This window comes from Cebus imitator, unplaced genomic scaffold, assembly GCF_001604975.1.
Source record: "Cebus imitator isolate Cc_AM_T3 unplaced genomic scaffold, Cebus_imitator-1.0 Scaffold102, whole genome shotgun sequence".
NCBI lineage: Eukaryota > Metazoa > Chordata > Mammalia > Primates > Cebidae > Cebus > Cebus imitator.
The window spans coordinates 3,833,817-3,850,737 of NW_016107417.1; the positions used below are offsets into that span (position 1 = coordinate 3,833,817).

General features: G+C 48.8%; 1 protein-coding gene across 27 annotated transcripts in view; it reads left to right on the top strand.

Moving 5' to 3' along the window:
- NRXN2 (neurexin 2) overlaps positions 1 to 16,921 on the top strand; it is a 115,194-nt gene that overhangs the window by 13,682 nt on the left and 84,591 nt on the right. For 25 of the 27 annotated variants that reach the window (XM_017537217.2, XM_037741634.1, XM_017537231.2 and 22 more), the window contains 2 exons: positions 9,235 to 9,252; positions 14,762 to 14,791. In XM_017537217.2, coding sequence (XP_017392706.1) covers positions 9,235 to 9,252; positions 14,762 to 14,791 — 48 coding nt within the window. The remainder of the gene's footprint in view (positions 1 to 9,234; positions 9,253 to 14,761; positions 14,792 to 16,921) is intronic. The other 2 variants (XM_017537220.2, XM_037741632.1) reach the window with 1 other exon arrangement.

Consider the following 16,921-nt stretch of genomic DNA (forward strand, 5'->3'; position numbering starts at 1 on the left):
AAAAAAAAAAAAAAAAAAGAAAACATCTATGTGTATATTTTCAGATATATGTTGTCGGTGGGCATGGGGGTTGTAAGCACTGATTGCATCTGGAGATGACAGGCACAGCAACAACCCTACTGCTTCCCTTCTTTTCTCTCCCCACTCTGCAACCTCATTTCTTTTTCTATTTGTTCTTTATTTCCTAGGTAGCTTTTATAATATCCTGTGCTCATTATACATCGAGTACGTTCTCATCCAGTCAAGGAGGAAAGGCATGGGCTCCCATTGTTGGGTATTGGGATGGGGAAGGAAGACTTTAAGGGGAACAGGCCTGGCTCTTGATCTCTGAGACTGCTCTAGGGGTCAGAATCCTCAGGCTTCCCTGGAGTTACAGTCACTCATCATCTGCTGTGAGTGGTTTCCAACTCTTTCTGAGATTGAGGACATTTTTAAAAGTCAGTAATTCACAGTACCCCTTCTAAAGCAGTTATTTTTGTATCTGTTTAGTATGAGTATAAATGACTCAAAGCTACTGTGAATTTGGAAAAACCTTTAGATGCCTTTGATGTTATATTTGCCATTGTGGTTAATAAAATATACATTAGAAAAATGGTTTTAGCTTTATATGCAAGATGTTTCAATCTGCCTTCATATGTTTGGTGTGCATACGGTTTTGTGCATCCTTTGGAATCCCTCCTGCTTTCCCAGAGTCTGGGCTTACCCATTGATGGAGAACCTCCATGCTAGGAAATTTGCTTTTTTCCCCTCTCTCTCTCAGGGATCTGGCCACGCATAATTGAAGACAGAGCTCAGCAGGGGTGGCCGAGTCTGTCTCCTGTTGCTGATTGTCTGCCAAAGCTGGGATAGAGTAGACTGGGATCTTGCCATGATTTGCATGTCAGTGCTTCCTCATGTCACCTGTATGTGTGAAGAAGGGGCTGAAAAGTGATCAAAGAGGAAGGGATGTGCAGGCATGTGTGTGAGACCTCAGGTGGAGTGATGGTGAGGTGTTTAAGACAGAGTGTCAGGCGTATACTATTTGCTCAGGAGGAAAATAGGAAGCTAGTCGTAATGTGTGTGCTTGCAGAGAGGTAGACACATGTGTCTCATGTGTGTTTTGTGTTTGTTGGTGATTTAATTCCACAGGTAGTTATCAAGGCCTCCTTTGTGATAGGCTGTGTGTTGGGGGCTGCAGTGGAGTCAGAGATGAACAAGATGGACTCTGTGCTCTGGGAGTTGACTGTTAAATTTAGGAAGCAGATAAAAAAGCTGTCCAGTGTGTTGTTAAGAGACTCTGCAGCTGGGCACGGTGGCTCACACCTATAATCCCAGCACTTTGAGAGGCCGAGGCGGGTGGATCACCTGAGGTCAGGAGTTCTAGACCAGCCTGACCAATATGATGAAACCCAGTCTCTACTTAAAATACAAAAATTAGCCAGGTGTGGTGGTATGTGGCTGTAATCCCAGCTACTTGGGAGGCTGAGAAAGGAGAAACGCTTGAACTTGGGAGGCAGAGGTTGTAGTGAGCTGAGATCGCACCATTGCACCCCAACCTGGGCAACAAAGAGTGAAACTGTGTCTCAAAAGAAAAAATAAAAAAGAGAGAGATTCTGCATCCAGACTGTGATTTTACACTTAAACTCTCTCTGTTCTTTTATGTATAAAATGGGGATACACATGCCTATCTTATAAGTTTGTTGTGAGAATTAAATGAGCATCTGCTATATAAAATTAGTGATGAGTAAATGGTAGTTTTTAGTTTATAAGTATGAAATGCATGCTGTTTACAATTGGCCTCAAACATTGATTAATAAGCTTGGTTGGGGAAGGTCATTTGAAGCAAAGGAACTGGTATGAGCAAAGGCATGGAAGTGGAGAAATATACATCGTATCTCTAGAGGGCACCAAGAAGTATAGGGAGAATAGTAGAACCTAAAGCAGGAGAAGCAGGTTGAGGCCAGGTCTTGGTGATCTGGCTTAAATTATTTCACTCACATTGAATGCTGATGGGGTACAGTGTATTGGCAAATGGAGCCACAAAAGAATGTTGAGCAGATAAACAGATAAGAGCTATACTTAGGGAGCTGGGAGTGAAGTGCAGAGGGCTTATAGAAGACAGAATTATGTAGTGAAAAAATCAGTTGGGAGATAGGTCAGGCAAGAGATATTGAGACCCTGAGCCTTGGTTGTCTTGGGGAGTGGCAAGGAAGGGTGGTGGCAGTTGTGGTGGCAGTGATTGAAGGCCATTGCTGAGACTGAAACTGTAGGATTCTTCCTCTTGGATGAGGAGTGGGAGGAGAGGGTTCAGACATGATGAAGTTTCAGATCTGCACGGTTGGAAGGTTGGTGGAGGGGTGAGAGGAAAGGGGGGTGCCAGGAAGGGGAGCAGTCCTGCCACAATAGATCATGCTTGTGTTAAGTAGTGGTACCTCTTGACATTCCAGGTGATTGGGAATGTGAGACCAGAGCTTTGGGTTGAAGGTGAGGCTGCAGATGGAGCCATGTGTGTGTATAGTATTTGAAGCTCTGCGATCAGATGAAGTGGCCAAGGAGAAGGTGAGGAAAATTGAGCAGAAGACTTCAGAGGAGCAGACGGCTGGGAGGAGGAGGAAGAGTAGTAGTGGCTGCAGACCCAGCAAAGGAGCAATTAGAACACAGAGAATTAGATGGTAAGGTTAAAGGAGGAGAGGGGGGATTTGCAGCCATTGAGCATTTGCTGGGTGTCTTCGATATTTTATCTCATTTAGTCCTTATGATCACCATGTGAGGATAACTTTCTCCATTTTACAGAGGGTCAAAGAAAGGCTCAGAGGTATAAGAGCTGGGATCTGAGCCCTGAGCTGACTCAAGAGCCTGTCACTCCCTACCTGTCTCCATGCTGCCTCCTGAAAGGAGAGCTGGTCAGTTGTTCCATTGATTGCCTGCATTTGGTTTGTTGGGGCTATTTAGGGTCCAGGTTTTATCACAAACCAGTAACTACCCTAAATTCCTTGGGCCACAGCTTTTCCCTTAAGCCAGTGTGTGCTGAGGGTGTTCCTGTGTTTCGTCAGTCAGCTGTCCCAGCACAGAGAAAGGAGAATGGAGATGGATCAGGAAAATCTCAGTTTTCCAAGCCCTTGGAGAGGAACTCATCCCAGAGAGCAGGGCATTATCCCATTAAAACACACAACTAACCCACATTTAACATATTTCAGATGGAAATCTCTCCATAATGTGTTACACACCTCTCTGCCTCCCTAAGCATAATAGCTGGAATGTGATTTAAGTTTTTTCAGATGACTCAGGGTGGTCGTGATTCCCCTCAGGTATTATGCCAAACTGTCATGTGGTGGTTCTTTCACTGAGGTTTGTCCCTGACTGAGATGATGTCTGAATGCTGTACTTTTGAATTCTTATATTAGCTTTTTCTATTTTTTCTATCTCCACCCTTATGAGGAGTTGTCAGGTAGCAACTGACACCTTTCTCTCTCTCTGTCTCTCTCTCTCTCTCTTTCTCTCTCTCTCTCTCTCTCTGTGTGTGTGTGAACCTAGAAATCAGCATTCCTAAGCTAGGAATTGCTGTTAGAATTGTGTGTCACTAACAGTAGGTGGACTCTAGTTAGGGCCTGAGGCTCTATGAGAAAATAACAGTTCTTTTTTATTCCTTTTTTGTAGAAGTAACTTTATTGAGGATGCAGTTTTACAACTCCGCAACTGCTTCTATAGAGCAAGGCTACCTTCTAGGCAGTGTGTGGAGAGTAGCCAGAAAGTAACAGCTCTTAACTGCCCAGGTGTTAGATGTATGTTTTGGCTGTTTAGAACCTTTTCTTTTCCCTTTTGTTCTGGTCTTCATCACTGTCCTTGATATCAATCTGTTGGATCTTGAGTTTGTTGGGCAAGACATACCATCTGTGACACCACCTCTGTCCTCTGCTGAGGCAGTAAAGTCTTGTGTGTGAAAGTTAAGCAAATGAGATCACCTATGTTGGGGTCATTCTGTCAGCTCTAACATCTAGTACCTGTGGTCCTGACAGTTTCTGTGGATAGAAGTGCCTCCAGGCAGAATGGGACAGGCTTCTCTAGAGGGTGGTATAGACAGCAGCTGCTCTTAGAACCCAGAGACATGCTAGATGCCTCTAAATAAAGATGGCAAAATGAGTAAGAGTATAGGCTGCCATGGTTTGAACCTAGCTTTGCTACTTCTTAGCTATGTGAACTTGGGCAGTTAATTTATCCACATTGTTCTTCAGTGTCCTACTCTGTAAGATGGAGGTAATATCGTTGTAAGAACTAAATGAATTAATATATGAAAATCCTTTACAATGCACTAGGCACTATTCTAAGTGATCAATAAATGGTACTATGGTTATTAGCTCTAGTGGTCAGAGAAGGCTTCAAGGAGAAGGTGTTACTTGGCCAGACCTTGAAGAAGGATGACCGAGTGTGAGTTATAGTGATAGAAAGGAAAGGGCAGGGCTGTTCGGGAGAACAGCCTACATGAGGAGTATAGGAGATGTGAACTGAGTGGGCCAGGGCATGGTGAAGAGACCAAGTTGGTTATGCTTTGTGGTAGATAAAATCAGAACCTTACATTAGAATCAGTTTCTAGAAGTCTTACTTCCAAGCTAAGCATGTAGCCCACTGGAAGTGTTCAGCCAGACAGATTTGGGTTTAAATTTTGACTGTGTCTCTAACTAGCAGTGTGACCTTGGATAAGTTACTCCTACTTTCTAAGTCTTGGTTTCTTCAGCTCTAAAAGGGAGTGATAGTAATATCCATTCACAAGGTAGCAGGGGTGCTTAGAGGAACAATGGACATAAAGAGCCAGGCACACCCTTAAGTGCTCAGTATATGCTAAGTGTTATTTTACGATTCCCTCAACAAACTTGGGAATGCCTTTTTCTGAGCCAGGAACCATGCAAGCAGCTGGATATAGAGAGATGAATGAGGCATTGTCCTTACTTTTGGATATTTCACAGTCAAGTCAGGAAAGACATGTTGAAACAGTTGCAATAGAGATTCAGTAAGAGAATTAATAATAGAATGTACATTTCTAGAGCTGGCACAAAAGAGGAAGGCTAGCTCTCTTTTGTTTAGAACAAAGACAAATGTGTAATGACCTGGATCTTTTTTTTTTTTTTTTTTTAATTTCTCTTGTTTTTATTTTTTTAGAGACAGGGTTTTACTCTGTTGCCCAGGCTGAAGTGCAGTTGTACAATCGTAGCTCACTGTAACCTCAGACTCCTGGGCTCAAATGATCCTCCCATTTTAACCTCCTGAGTAGCTGGGACTACAGGGATACACCACCATGTCTGGCTAATTTATTTATTTCTTTTTTTGAGGCAAGGATTTGTTCCATCATCCAGGCTGCAGTTCAGTGGTGTCATCACAGTTTACTGCAGCCTCGACCACCCAGGTTCAAGCGATTCTCCCACCTCAGTCTCCCAAGTAGCTGGGACTACAGACATGAGCCATTACACTTGGCTAATTTTTGTATTTGTTTGTAGAGACAGGGTCTCCCTGTGTTGCCCAGGCTGGTCTCAAACTCCTAGGCTCAAGTGATCCTCCCACCTTGGCTTCCCAAAGTGCTGGGATTACAGGTGTGAACCACTCTGGCTAGCCCTTGACCTGGGTCTTGAAAGAGTAGATTTTTGAGCCGGGCACAGTGTCTCATGCCTGTAATCCCAGCACTTTGGGAGGCTGAGGTGGGTGGATTGCCTGACGTCAGGAGTTTGGGGAAAACTCCATCTCTACTAAAAAAATACAAAATTAGCTGGGTGTGATGGTGCATGCCTATAATTCCAGCTACTTGGGAGACTGAGGCAGGAGAATCACTCGAACCCGGGAGGCAGAGGTTGTGGTGAGCCTAGATCGTTCCATTACATCCTACCCTAGGCAACAAGAGTGAAATTCCATCTTCAAAAAAAGAGAAAAAAAAAAGAAGAAAAGAGTAGATTTTCTCAGCCAGCTATATGTGAAGAGTGTTTCAAGCACAAGGAATATTATGTGCAGAAACGTGGCATATTATAGAAACAGGAAGAAGATGGGGTGGCTGCAGCCTGGATTGTCACAGGAAAGGAGGTTAGAGGAAGGCACAGTCAAATTTTGGGTGAAATTTTCTGAGAAGATTCGACTTTAACCTACAGGCACTGAGAAGCTTTGAAGAGTTTTCAGCAGGATTGTGACATGGCTGGAGTGAACCACGTTGTGTGCTGTGGTATGTTAATTTCAGGGTGAAAAAAGTGGCTGTTGGGGGTGTCATCTCAGAGGCCTACTAATGTTCTAAGGAGATGGACTGATCAGGGCCTGACCTCAGCAGGGCCTGATCTGGGCAGTGCTGGTGGAAATGGAGTATGATAAAGATTTCTAGGAGTTTAGTTTCGTTTTTAGGGTTTTAGAAGGTGGAACCAACAAACCTGGTGATTGGTCTGACAAAAGGAGCAGGTGCTTTCTGGGTGCCTAACTTGATCAGGGAATTTGCTGGTGTGGGGGGAGGGTTATGAGGCCTACCTTAGTCATATTGAGTGTGGGAAGCCCATGAGACACTCAGAGACAGCGGCTTTGAAGGCAGATGGGTACATAGGTCAAGGGCACAGGAGAGAGGTTTGTATCAGAAATGGTGAGAAGTTCTGATCACAGCAGTATTTAGTAAGGCATACCTGTGCCAAGAGGGCCAGGCTGGGGATGGGCTGGGAGACTGACCAGGAGTTTTGCAGGTTTCCAGCACAAGGGATGAGGCCAGAGGCTATGATGACCTAGGATTGCAGTGGAGAAGGGCAAAGGTGATTCTGTGCTCCTGGGTGTGTTTCCTTCTCTGTACGGAGGAGATAGATAGCACCGAGCTCAGAGCTGCATTGAAGCTGATGTGTGATATTGCATGTGAGGGTCAGTATGGTGCCTGGCACATGGCTAACTAATGGAATCTCTGGAGCCTGTGAGGGCAGTGTGGAGCATGTAGTGGGAGCTCAAGCAGCATTAGTTGAAAGCAGGGGCTTTGTGAAGCACAGGGGAATGAGCACTTGGTTGTGGGAGTGGAGGTGTCGAGAATGGCTTCAGTGGTGGAGTTTAGATGTCAGAGAGTTGACTGCGCAATTGCATTGCTGGATGGACACGTGGCAATACAGGACTGGCACTGAGGGAGGAGGCCAGGACTGCCCATGCAGGTTTGGGAGTCTCTGTGCACAAAAGTGAGCCATCACTGAGGAGAGCAAGGAGAAATGAAAGGAGTGTGGAGGGCAGGGGCCAAGCCCAGAGGAGCTCGGGGCAGCAGGTGAGGGTCATAGGTGAGTCAGCAGAAAGCAAAGAGCAGCAGAGGAAGAGTTTCTAGGTGGTGTCCCTCCAAAGCCAGAAACAAACCAAGCCTGATTGTTTCATCTTCCTGAGCTTAGCATGACGTACATTTCTGGCAGGTGGAGATATTTTTTGAAATATCTGCCATATTGGATTATCTAGAAATCACCATGCCTCTTTATTTGCACAGGTGCTGGTGACAATAGTGCTGACTGACCAGGGTCTTAGCATCCTGGAACCTGAGAAACCCTGCACAGCAGTCTTCATGAGAGCCAAAGGGTTTCCAGAGGGCCCCTTCATTAGCCAGCTCCCCCATAAATATAATGTAATTCAGTTTACTTAAGAAAACTATTGGAGACATAGCTTTTAGGTGATGCAGCTGTCAGGTAAAAGCATATAGAGAAATGTGTTTGTAAGACATGTTGACGTGGAAAGGCTGTGTGTGTAGGTTTAGGAAATGGGAGATAGAAAGAGAGCTGTGTTCATCGCCCGCTGTGTATCTTTAGCCACTGGAGTCACTGTGGGGTGGTGGTGTGTGTGTCTAGTATTACGTAGCAGGTTACTGTGCAGGTATTGGTGCTTGCCTTCAGCCTTTGTATGTGCATGGATTATGGAGGTGATATAAGGTATCACAAATGACTGTTTTTTTTTTTTCGGAGTTTAGCTACCTCTCCATGAGAGAATGAACAGATACCACCAAATGATGTTGGAGGTAGGAGGAGATAGTGTGTGCATGCGTGAGTGTGTACTGAATAGTTGCGTGTGCATAAGTGTGTATCCGGGGGGGGCTGCACATGCAAGTATGTGTTTCCCCATGGGTTTGTGTATTTGCAGGTTGTGCTGTTTCCTACTTCCTGCCTATTGCTTCATCTAAAGGCTCCCAGGAGGTGAGCACATGGCAAATGTTTGGAACTGGGGGCCTGTCCATCTACTTACAAAGCAAACCAGAGTCCAGCCTGCTTGAGGAACTGTAGCTTAGTTGAAGGAATTGTCTTCATCCTCTCTTCTTTCCATCTCCCTCTTGACCCATTTGGTGAGCTCGAAGGCCAAGCCCAGGCAGGGCCCTAATAGGTGAGGTCTGTCTGTCTGAAGGATGTGGCATGGTCTAGGTCTGGGCCCACTGTGGCCCACTGAATTTGGACTCTCTTCAAGATGGCCACTGGTGTGGCCATCCAGCCTGGGGGCCCTTGGCCTCATCCAGATGTTAAGAAGATATTTGTCCTAGAACCAGAATCAGAGTCAGACGAGGCCTCAGAAACTATCCAGCCCTCCCCTCTCATTTTTGCAGAAGAGGCAGTAGGGACTCAGAGAGGTTAAGTGAATAGGAGGAAAGTCACACAGTGCTGTGTGGCAGAATTTTGTTTGCCCACTCTGTGTCCTGATGTCTTTTTACCCCTGGGAGTGTCAGGGGCTGTGGGTGGTTGGGTTCTGTGTGCAGAGGCTTTAGATGTGAGTTGTAGGAGACTGTGTGTGTCCCTGGATTGCTAAGTGCCTATGTGTGTCAGTGTGTCACTGAGCATGAGTGTGTCTCTGGTGAGCTCTCTGAGACAGTTAGTGGTGTGAGTGTGTCTCCATCTGTCTCTGAGATGCAATGGAATGCAGTGGGGGAGCCTCTCTGGGGAAGTTGGGAAGCCTGACTGCCACTCCTGGCCGTGCCTCAGATTCTCTGTGTGACCTTGAGTGTGGTCAATTCCCTGTCCTGGGCCTTGGTTTCCTGAAATGTTACTTGAGGGTTGGGTGTGATGGGTACTGGCTGGCTGTGTGTGAGGTTCTGACTCAGGGAGCAGCTCTGTCTTTGCCTCATCCCCAACATAGTGCTGTTTCTTGAGACTTGGGCCTTTTACATTGGGTGACTCATGTCAGGGCCTGGGTGGGCTTGGACTCCACATGCCCCTTGGAGCCCCTGTTCATGGTACCTTTGCTAACAGCCCTCCTTTTTCTTTTCTCTTTGCCTCCCCCTTCTCCAAACCTCACTGGCTGCAGAGGAGCACCCCATGGAAGGTGAGTGAAGCCTCTTGGTCACTGGGGTAGTGGATCTGGTGCCATGGGATCCTACGTGAGGGGCTGTCGTTGGCTACCAGAGGACTCCCTTTCCTGCCGTGTTAGGGCTCCTCTGGAGAAGGATGTCTGGGGTCCTCCCTTGGCTGCCTCGCTCTGCTCTCTTGCATCCCCTCTTCATGGGTTTCGAGGGGTGGGAGGCTGCTGATTGGACTTTCTTCTTCCTTTTCCTCTCCAGGCTAGAGAGAGAAAGGGAAACTTAGGGAAGAGATGAGCAATGGGGGTGGAGGGACGGGGCTGACAGGATTCTGAAGTGCCCAGAAGTGAGTGGGTAGACACTGTTTAGCCCAGCCCAAGTTAGGAAGCTTAGAAAAGCAATTTTGCCATATACTGGGGCAGGGTGGGATGGGCCTGTTGCCCCAGAAACCTGTGGTTGGGAAGAATCTGCCCTGGAGTCTGGTGCCACTGCTGCAGGGCTCAGGGGACTGGAGTGGAGTGCACCGGCAGAGTAGGGGGTCTGGGGTGTGTGGTGGGGGCAGCTTCTCTGCCCCACTGTGACCAACACTTGACACTTGTGGTAGGCCCCTAGCCACTGTACTACAGGTTGCTAGGTAGGGGTGATCCACTTCTTCCTTCATCCAGGTCAGAGGGCAAGGATGGGGTGTATGCCTCTCTCTGAGGTTTCTATATCTGTTCTTTCTCTATCTCCTGTTTTGTTGGCCTCTTCTTCCTCTCCAGTTTTTGTCATTACCTCCTTTTCTCCAAGACCCTGTCCCTGGACCATGTGCCTCTTCTTCCCCAGATTATCTCTGGGTTTCTGTCATTCTCTGACCCTTTCTCTCGCAATTTGGCTTTCCCTGTTTCTTTTCCTCCTCTGGGATGGACTGAGAGCAGGAAGAAGGTAGTTCTGGCTTGAAGGCTGTGTTGAAGATGAGCTCACATAGCCACCATGAAGAAGGCAGCAAAGCAAGCATGAGGTGGCATCCCAGTCCCTTCTCCTGGGAAAGTGGAGTGGGAGGGCAGGTCCTCCCTGTGGAGGAGCAGAGGAATGTGCCAGGGATATAGTAGTCCTGGGAAAGAAAGGCAGCAAGAGCCTCTTGGCCTCAGTGTGGGGCTGGAACCCATTTTTTCTTGTGATGTCCATGGTCTGACTTGTCTCTTTTGGATGTCTCTTCTCCTTGGGGGTCCTCAGGTCCTCTGGGCCCAGCAGACAGGCACGTGTGTGTGTGTGTGTGTGTGTGTGTGTGTGTGTGTCTGCATCTGCATGCACATACATTCATATAGCTCTTCTGCTGGTCTATATGTCTCTGTGCACAACTATGGATATATGCCATGTACATGTCACATGGTTTTGTGTCTGAGTGTGTGGGTGTGCTGTGAGCCTCTATCAATGCATATGTGGTATGCTCACATTTCTGCTTGCCTGTGTAGAACATCAGCATCTTTGTGTGTCTGCATCTGTGTTTGCATCTCCGTATGTCAGTGTTTACCTCTGTGTGTGTCAGAGAGAGAGAGAGAGTCTGCGTGTCTGGGTGGACGCAGGCTTCTGAAGGCTGGAGATAAGATTTAGTGCTGATGTGACTTTTACTTGCTCTTGATGTCATGTCTCCTCCAGAACAAAGGGAGAGATGGAGGGAGGAAGAGAGAAAGGGAAAAAAGCGTGGAGTGGAAAAAAAAAGGGAGGAGAGAGATGGAGGAAGGAGAGGGGGTAAGTGAAGGGGTGGAAAGAGAAAGCCTCAAGTCTGAAGCTAGAGAGAGGGGCAGGAAGTGGGAACAGCTTGGCCAAGAGAAGAAAGCCAGAGGGGCAGTTGGGAAAAAGGATTCTGGCAGGAGTAGGGCAGAAGAAAGGGGCTGATAGACAGGGACAAGAAGAGAAGCCGGGCTTTGGGGACCCGTGGGGAAGGAGGCCTGCGGATGCCACCTTGCCATTTCTTTGGGTCGCGTGATAGTCTGCTGGTTTAGATGTGGCACTGTGTGTGCCTGCATGTAAGTGGCTGTGCAGGGCTGTGTATTGGAGGCTGTATGTGTGTGTGTATGTGTGTATACACACCTAGGAGTCTGATGTATCTCTGTATCACTCCGTGACATGTCTGTGTGCCTGCTTGTTTTGTCACCTATCACCATCTTTCTTCTTCCAATGGTGGTTCTCGCTGGGGTTTCAGTAGGAGAGTTAGGCGATGAGACTGAAGGTGGGGAGGCGGGTTTAGCAGGTGTTGGTTCCATGTGGGTGGGTGGGGGGCCTCCTCTGTGGCACTGTGCTCTAACCCTGCAGCTCCCCTTACATCTCTAAGGAGTCCTCTGTGCCTTCACCCTCTTTCCACCTGATACTGTGCCCGCGGCCTAGCTTTCTACAGGAACCCTGAGATCCTGCTTTACAGCCCCTGCTGAGCACCTCCTTTTTCCTCCCAGCCTCTTGTGGCAGGGCGAAGAGACCCAGAAGCAGCCAGATAAAGTGCCCTAGGAAGGGACCCTTGGCTCTGCCATCCATCACTGCCAGTCTCTACTCCAGCGGTGGGAGGAGGGGCTGATGCCACAGGTGGATATGGGGAAGTGAATACCCCAGTGAGGCTGGGGGCCAGGAGGAGGGAGCAGAGATTTCATATTAGCAGGGAGACTGACTTTAGGGAGAAAACCCTCGGGCCAGCTGGGGCTGAGCCAGGGGTAGACAGGAAGGGAACCAGCCTCCCCTTCACCAAGATGGCTGGTGCTGTCACGCTTGAGGGAGCTGAGCAGCTGGTTGCCGTGGTGACAGAGGGAGACTGCCGAATGCTAATGAGGCTGGCGAGGAGCTGGGCAATGGAAGGGTCTGGGAGAAGGAGATGTGGCTTCCCCTAGCAGCAGTCAGGCCTGTGGGAGACAGAGGGTGGGTTCACAGGGCAGCTGGCTCCTGGGCTGGGGGTGGGCAGAGGCCTGGATTCTCAAGGGTGGGAGCCTGAGAGCAAGGCTGCTTCTGACAGGGAGAGTCAGATGTGGGTTGAGGGCTCTCGGTCTGGGTCCTGAATTTGGGGGGTTTGGAAGGAGATGCTGGTAGTTCTTGGGGAAAGAGTTGGTGGCAGAGTAGAAAGGTATTCAAGAGTAAGGAATGAGGAGACTCGGTTCAAATGCTTGGGTCCTTACCTGTGTCTTGGATAAAAACATACGTCCTCCCAAGAGCTGTTCTGTCCTGAGGCTGCCCTTAGCAGCTATGGCCTTCTCCCCTAAGTGGCCTCAAGACTCAGAGGTGGGGAGAAACCAATGCCAACTCAGAGAGATGGGGCAAAGAGGGCAGCGTGAACCATCTGGCCAAGGGGTCCAGGCCTTCGGCCCCTGGCCATGTGCTTCCTGGCTTCCTCGCTGTCTTTCCTCCTGGAGCCCAGGCATCCCGGCCCATCCAGCTTTGTTTCAGAGATACTTGTAACTCTTTAATCTTGCTACTTCCATCCTGGCCCCAGCTTTCTATCCCTAGGGTCAACGTCTCATTGCCATAGCAGTGGGGCTTGTTTCCAAGGGTGACAGTGGCACCACAGGGCTGTTGCCTTTCCTACCCTCTTGGCCAGACACCACAGGGGAGTGAGTGGGATTGGGGGGGCGGCTCTGAGGTTTGGTGGAGCTGGCTGGCCATCTCAGGGAGCCCTGGGGTCTCAGCCCAGCTGTGGGCCTGGTGGTACCAGCCTCTCTAGGAGAGAGCTTTCCATGGCTGGTGCTCTTTGGGGACTGGGGTACTGATCCATTGGTCCAGGTTCCTTCCCAATAAGGCTGGGGAGGGGTACTTCGGGTTAGGGCTGACAAGGCCCTCTCAAGGGGCCAGTGTAATCTCGGATGGAAATCCTAGCTGATCTTCCTCTCAGTCCATTTTCTCTTTTCAAAATCCAGATTTTGGGTCATTTGAGAGAGGTTTTGACCAGAGAATGGGGGTCTGTTATTTATTTATTTATTTATTTATTTATTTATTTATTTATTTTTTGAGACGGAGTTTCACTCTTGTTACCCAGGCTGGAGTGCAATGGCGCGATCTCGGCTCACCGCAACCTCCGCCTCCTGGGCTCAGGCAATTCTCCTGCCTCAGCCTCCTGAGTAGCTGGGATTACAGGCACGCGCCACCATGCCCAGCTAATTTTTTTGTATTTTTAGTAGAGACGGGGTTTCACCATGTTGACCGGGATGGTCTCGATCTCCTGACCTCGTGATCCACCCGCCTCGGCCTCCCAAAGTGCTGGGATTACAGGCTTGAGCCACCGTGCCCGGCTTATTTATTTATTTATTGAGACGGAGTCTTACTCTTGTTGCCCAGGCTGAAGTGCAGTGGCACGATCTCCGCTCACTGCAACCTCCGCCTACGGGATTCAAGTGATTCTCCTGCCTCTTGAGTAGCTGGGATTACAGGTGCCCCCACCACGCCCAGCTAATTTTTGTATTTTTAGTAGAGATGAGGTTTCGCCATGTTGGCCAGGTTGGTCTCGAACTCCTGACCTTGTGATCCGCTCACCTCGGCCTCCCAAAGTGCTGGGATTACAGGCATGAGCCACCGTTCCTGGCTAGGGGGGGCTGTCATTTATGAATGAAGTCTTTGGACCTCTTGGAGAGCTGGACCTCCTCCAGTGGGCCTTGGCTGTCCTCTTTGGACCTTGCTGTTTGAGAGCTCTGACCCCAGTCTCTCAGTGTCTCCCTAGATTCTACCTCCTCCTACCTGTTTCCTCTTTAACTTTGTCCTCTCGAGCCCCAGTTTTCTCTTAGAACCCAGGTGTGCAGGTTCCCTACTATCCATACAGAGTTTATTGAGAAGGGTAGCCGGGAGGCTTAGAACCCAACAGATGTCCTTCCAAACCCTGCTTTAGAGGGGGATCTTTTTAGGCCCAGGTTCTTTGTACCCGCCCCATCTTTTCCCCTTTTCTGTCAGCATCCTAGGGATAACCGGGATTAGGGGTGTTGGAGGGTTGGAGGCTCCCTTGCCTGCTCAATCCCATGCTAACAGGACACTCTCTCTCTCTCCAGGTGGCTTTGATTTTTGTGTCGTGTTTTATTTTTTCCTCCATCTGAATTGTTTTTTCTCGTTGACCGTTTTTTTTTCTCTCCGCCTCCCGGAAGAAAAAAAAAAAGAAAAAAAGAAAAAGGAAAAAGCAACCCTCCCAGCCTAATGCTTCTCCTCCTTTTCCTTTTTTTTTCCGGCAAGAAGAAAAAAAAGAAACCAAAATCTCCTCTCCCCCATGCAGCGACTCCCTGCCCCCTCCTTCCTCTGGTTCTGCCTGTACCCCTTTCACCCTCTCTGATGCCCCTAATCTCTCTTTCTTTCTTCCCCTGTTGTGCCCTCCACCCTCTGTTTCGGCATCGGGCCCCTCTCCTCAGCTCCTGGGCTGGGGCTCCCCCCGATGTCTGTCACAAGTTAAAAAGGGTTTTTAAATTGTGGCAGCAAAAGCTTTTTTCTCCCTTCTCTCTGGCTGATTTTGATGACTCTTGTTTTCTTTGTTTCTTTCCCCTTTTCTTTCTTTTTTCTTCTTTTTTTTCTTTCTTTCTTTCTCTCCTTCCCCTTTCCAAGGTCCGGCTCACCTGACGTTAAACAGCGAAGGTATGGTTTGAAGTTTTGGTTTGGTTTGGATTGGATTGGATTGCCCCCAACCTGCGCCTGGATTTTCTGTTCTTCTCCCTATCCCTCCCCTGTTCCCTTCCCCTCCTCCACCTGTCCTGACACCTTCTTCCTTCCCTACCCCCTTCCTTTGCCATTTCTTAATTTTATCTGGGGGGTGCTGGGGTGGGGGTGGGGACTTGCCCTTGTCTGTGCATTCCCCTCTTCCTTGCCCACCCTGAAGCACTACATCCGCCCACATCTCACCTTGGTTTCTGACATCAAGAGATGTTTGAACTCCTGCCGTTGTCTCCAGTCACCCTTTTTTTGTGTTTTCCTGGTATCGTATCTTGCTTTTTTTTCTTTCTCATGGTGGTGTTTGATTTTTTTCCACTCATTCTGATCATTCTTTCTTTTCTTTGGACCTAAGTAACAAGAGAAAAGCATGGGCTGGAGAAAGAGGGTCTTAGGCAGTCTCTTCACCCTCACCCTGCTACTGTGGGATCCCCCATCTATGACAAGATGGGAAATGGGAGGAGAGGTGCAGGGCCTCTCCTTTTCCACAGTGCGCACTCCCAACCCCCTGCCCACCCGCACACCTTCACCCTTGTATTTTTTTAATGTCTCTTAACCCTATTTGACAGATGATGACCAGAGAGATGAAGTCACTTGTTAGTGATTCCACTGACCTAATTGGTGAATTGAGAGCCCTGGTATTAAGCAAACCTGGAGACAGAACCCAGGAGTCCTGTCTGAGCTCCTCCAGCTCTGGCCTCCTCCAGTGTTTCGCTGTCACTGATTCTCTCTGAGCTCAAGGTTTTGGCCTTCCAGATCCTTTGGCACTGTTGGACCTGCCCAATTCAGCTCTCTGTTGGGGGATCATCTTACAGAGGAACAGAGTGGGGTCCTTAGACTGTAGGTAGGACCAAGATTGGGCTGCAGGAGAAACTTGCATAGATATGAAATTTGGGATGGATTCAGGTCTGGGAGGTAGAGGCCTTGGAGTCTTGCAGGGATGTGAAATTATGGCAAGAAGTGTATGGAAAGAGGAAGTCCCAATTGGGGAGTCATGAGTACGAGCCCTGGCTGGCTCACTCACGTCCTTCTTGCCTCTCAGTGCCTGGTTCTGTGGGTGCTGGCTGTGGCTCCCCTTTGTCATAAGTGAAGGTCCTCCCAGAGGACCTCAGCAAGCCCCCCCTGGAATGTTTCCACAGCTCAAGTATTATTCTAGTTCAAGTTTTGGGATTTGCAATTAAGTTTGGAGTAAGAGCCCATATAGGGACTTTCCCCCTTCATCACTGAGTTTTCTCATCCTGAAGCCATCCTGTGGATCTGGCAGTAGGGCTGGGTATCTGGAAGCCAGGTGCTGAGTGTGTAGGTTCACTGGCAGGGAGAGAGGTGGGCTGAAGAGTTCAAGCTGGCCTGGAACCCAGACATGGTAACATGTGCCTGCCAGGGCCTTTGGACTGGAGACCTAGGTGCTAGTGATGAGTGGGGTGGTGAGGAGTGAGAAATAACTCCTGAGAAAGGACTTGCCCACATCCAGGCTGAGCTGCAAGCAGGATCTCCCTTATAGGCACACTGGTGGGATGAAGAACAGACAGGAATTACAGGAAGCCCTTGGAAATCTCTGGGAAGCTCCAGGGTCTAACTGGCAAAGGAATGGACAGGGGAGAGCTTCCGAGCACTCACTATGGTGAATGAAGCAGGTGTAGACAGACTCAAGGTGTAGTGAGAGCCTCAAGGACAGGAAAGAACAGAAGAAGAGCTTGGGTGTAAATCTGGAGAAGTTTCCGGAGGAGGGGCACCTGTGTCAGGCTTTTGAATGAGTTGGGGAGGGTGAGCTCGATCCAGCAGAAAGGGTGTGAGCAAAGGTACAGAGTGGTGGGGAGAATGTGCCTCATGGAGGAGGCCAGGAGAATGAGTGAGAAGTTAGAAGGGAGTGCTGGGGGCCTTCAGTGCTAAGGGCTGGCCTATTTGCCTGCTGTGGGGAAGAGGGGATGCCGCACTAGCAGTGAGGCCTCTGCTCCTCTGCTCAGTCTCCCTACCCCAGGCAAAGAGTGGAAGTCAGTGATCATGAGTCTGATGGGGTCTGTGGGGCTGATCATCCTTGGTTTGTCAAGTGGCTCCTTC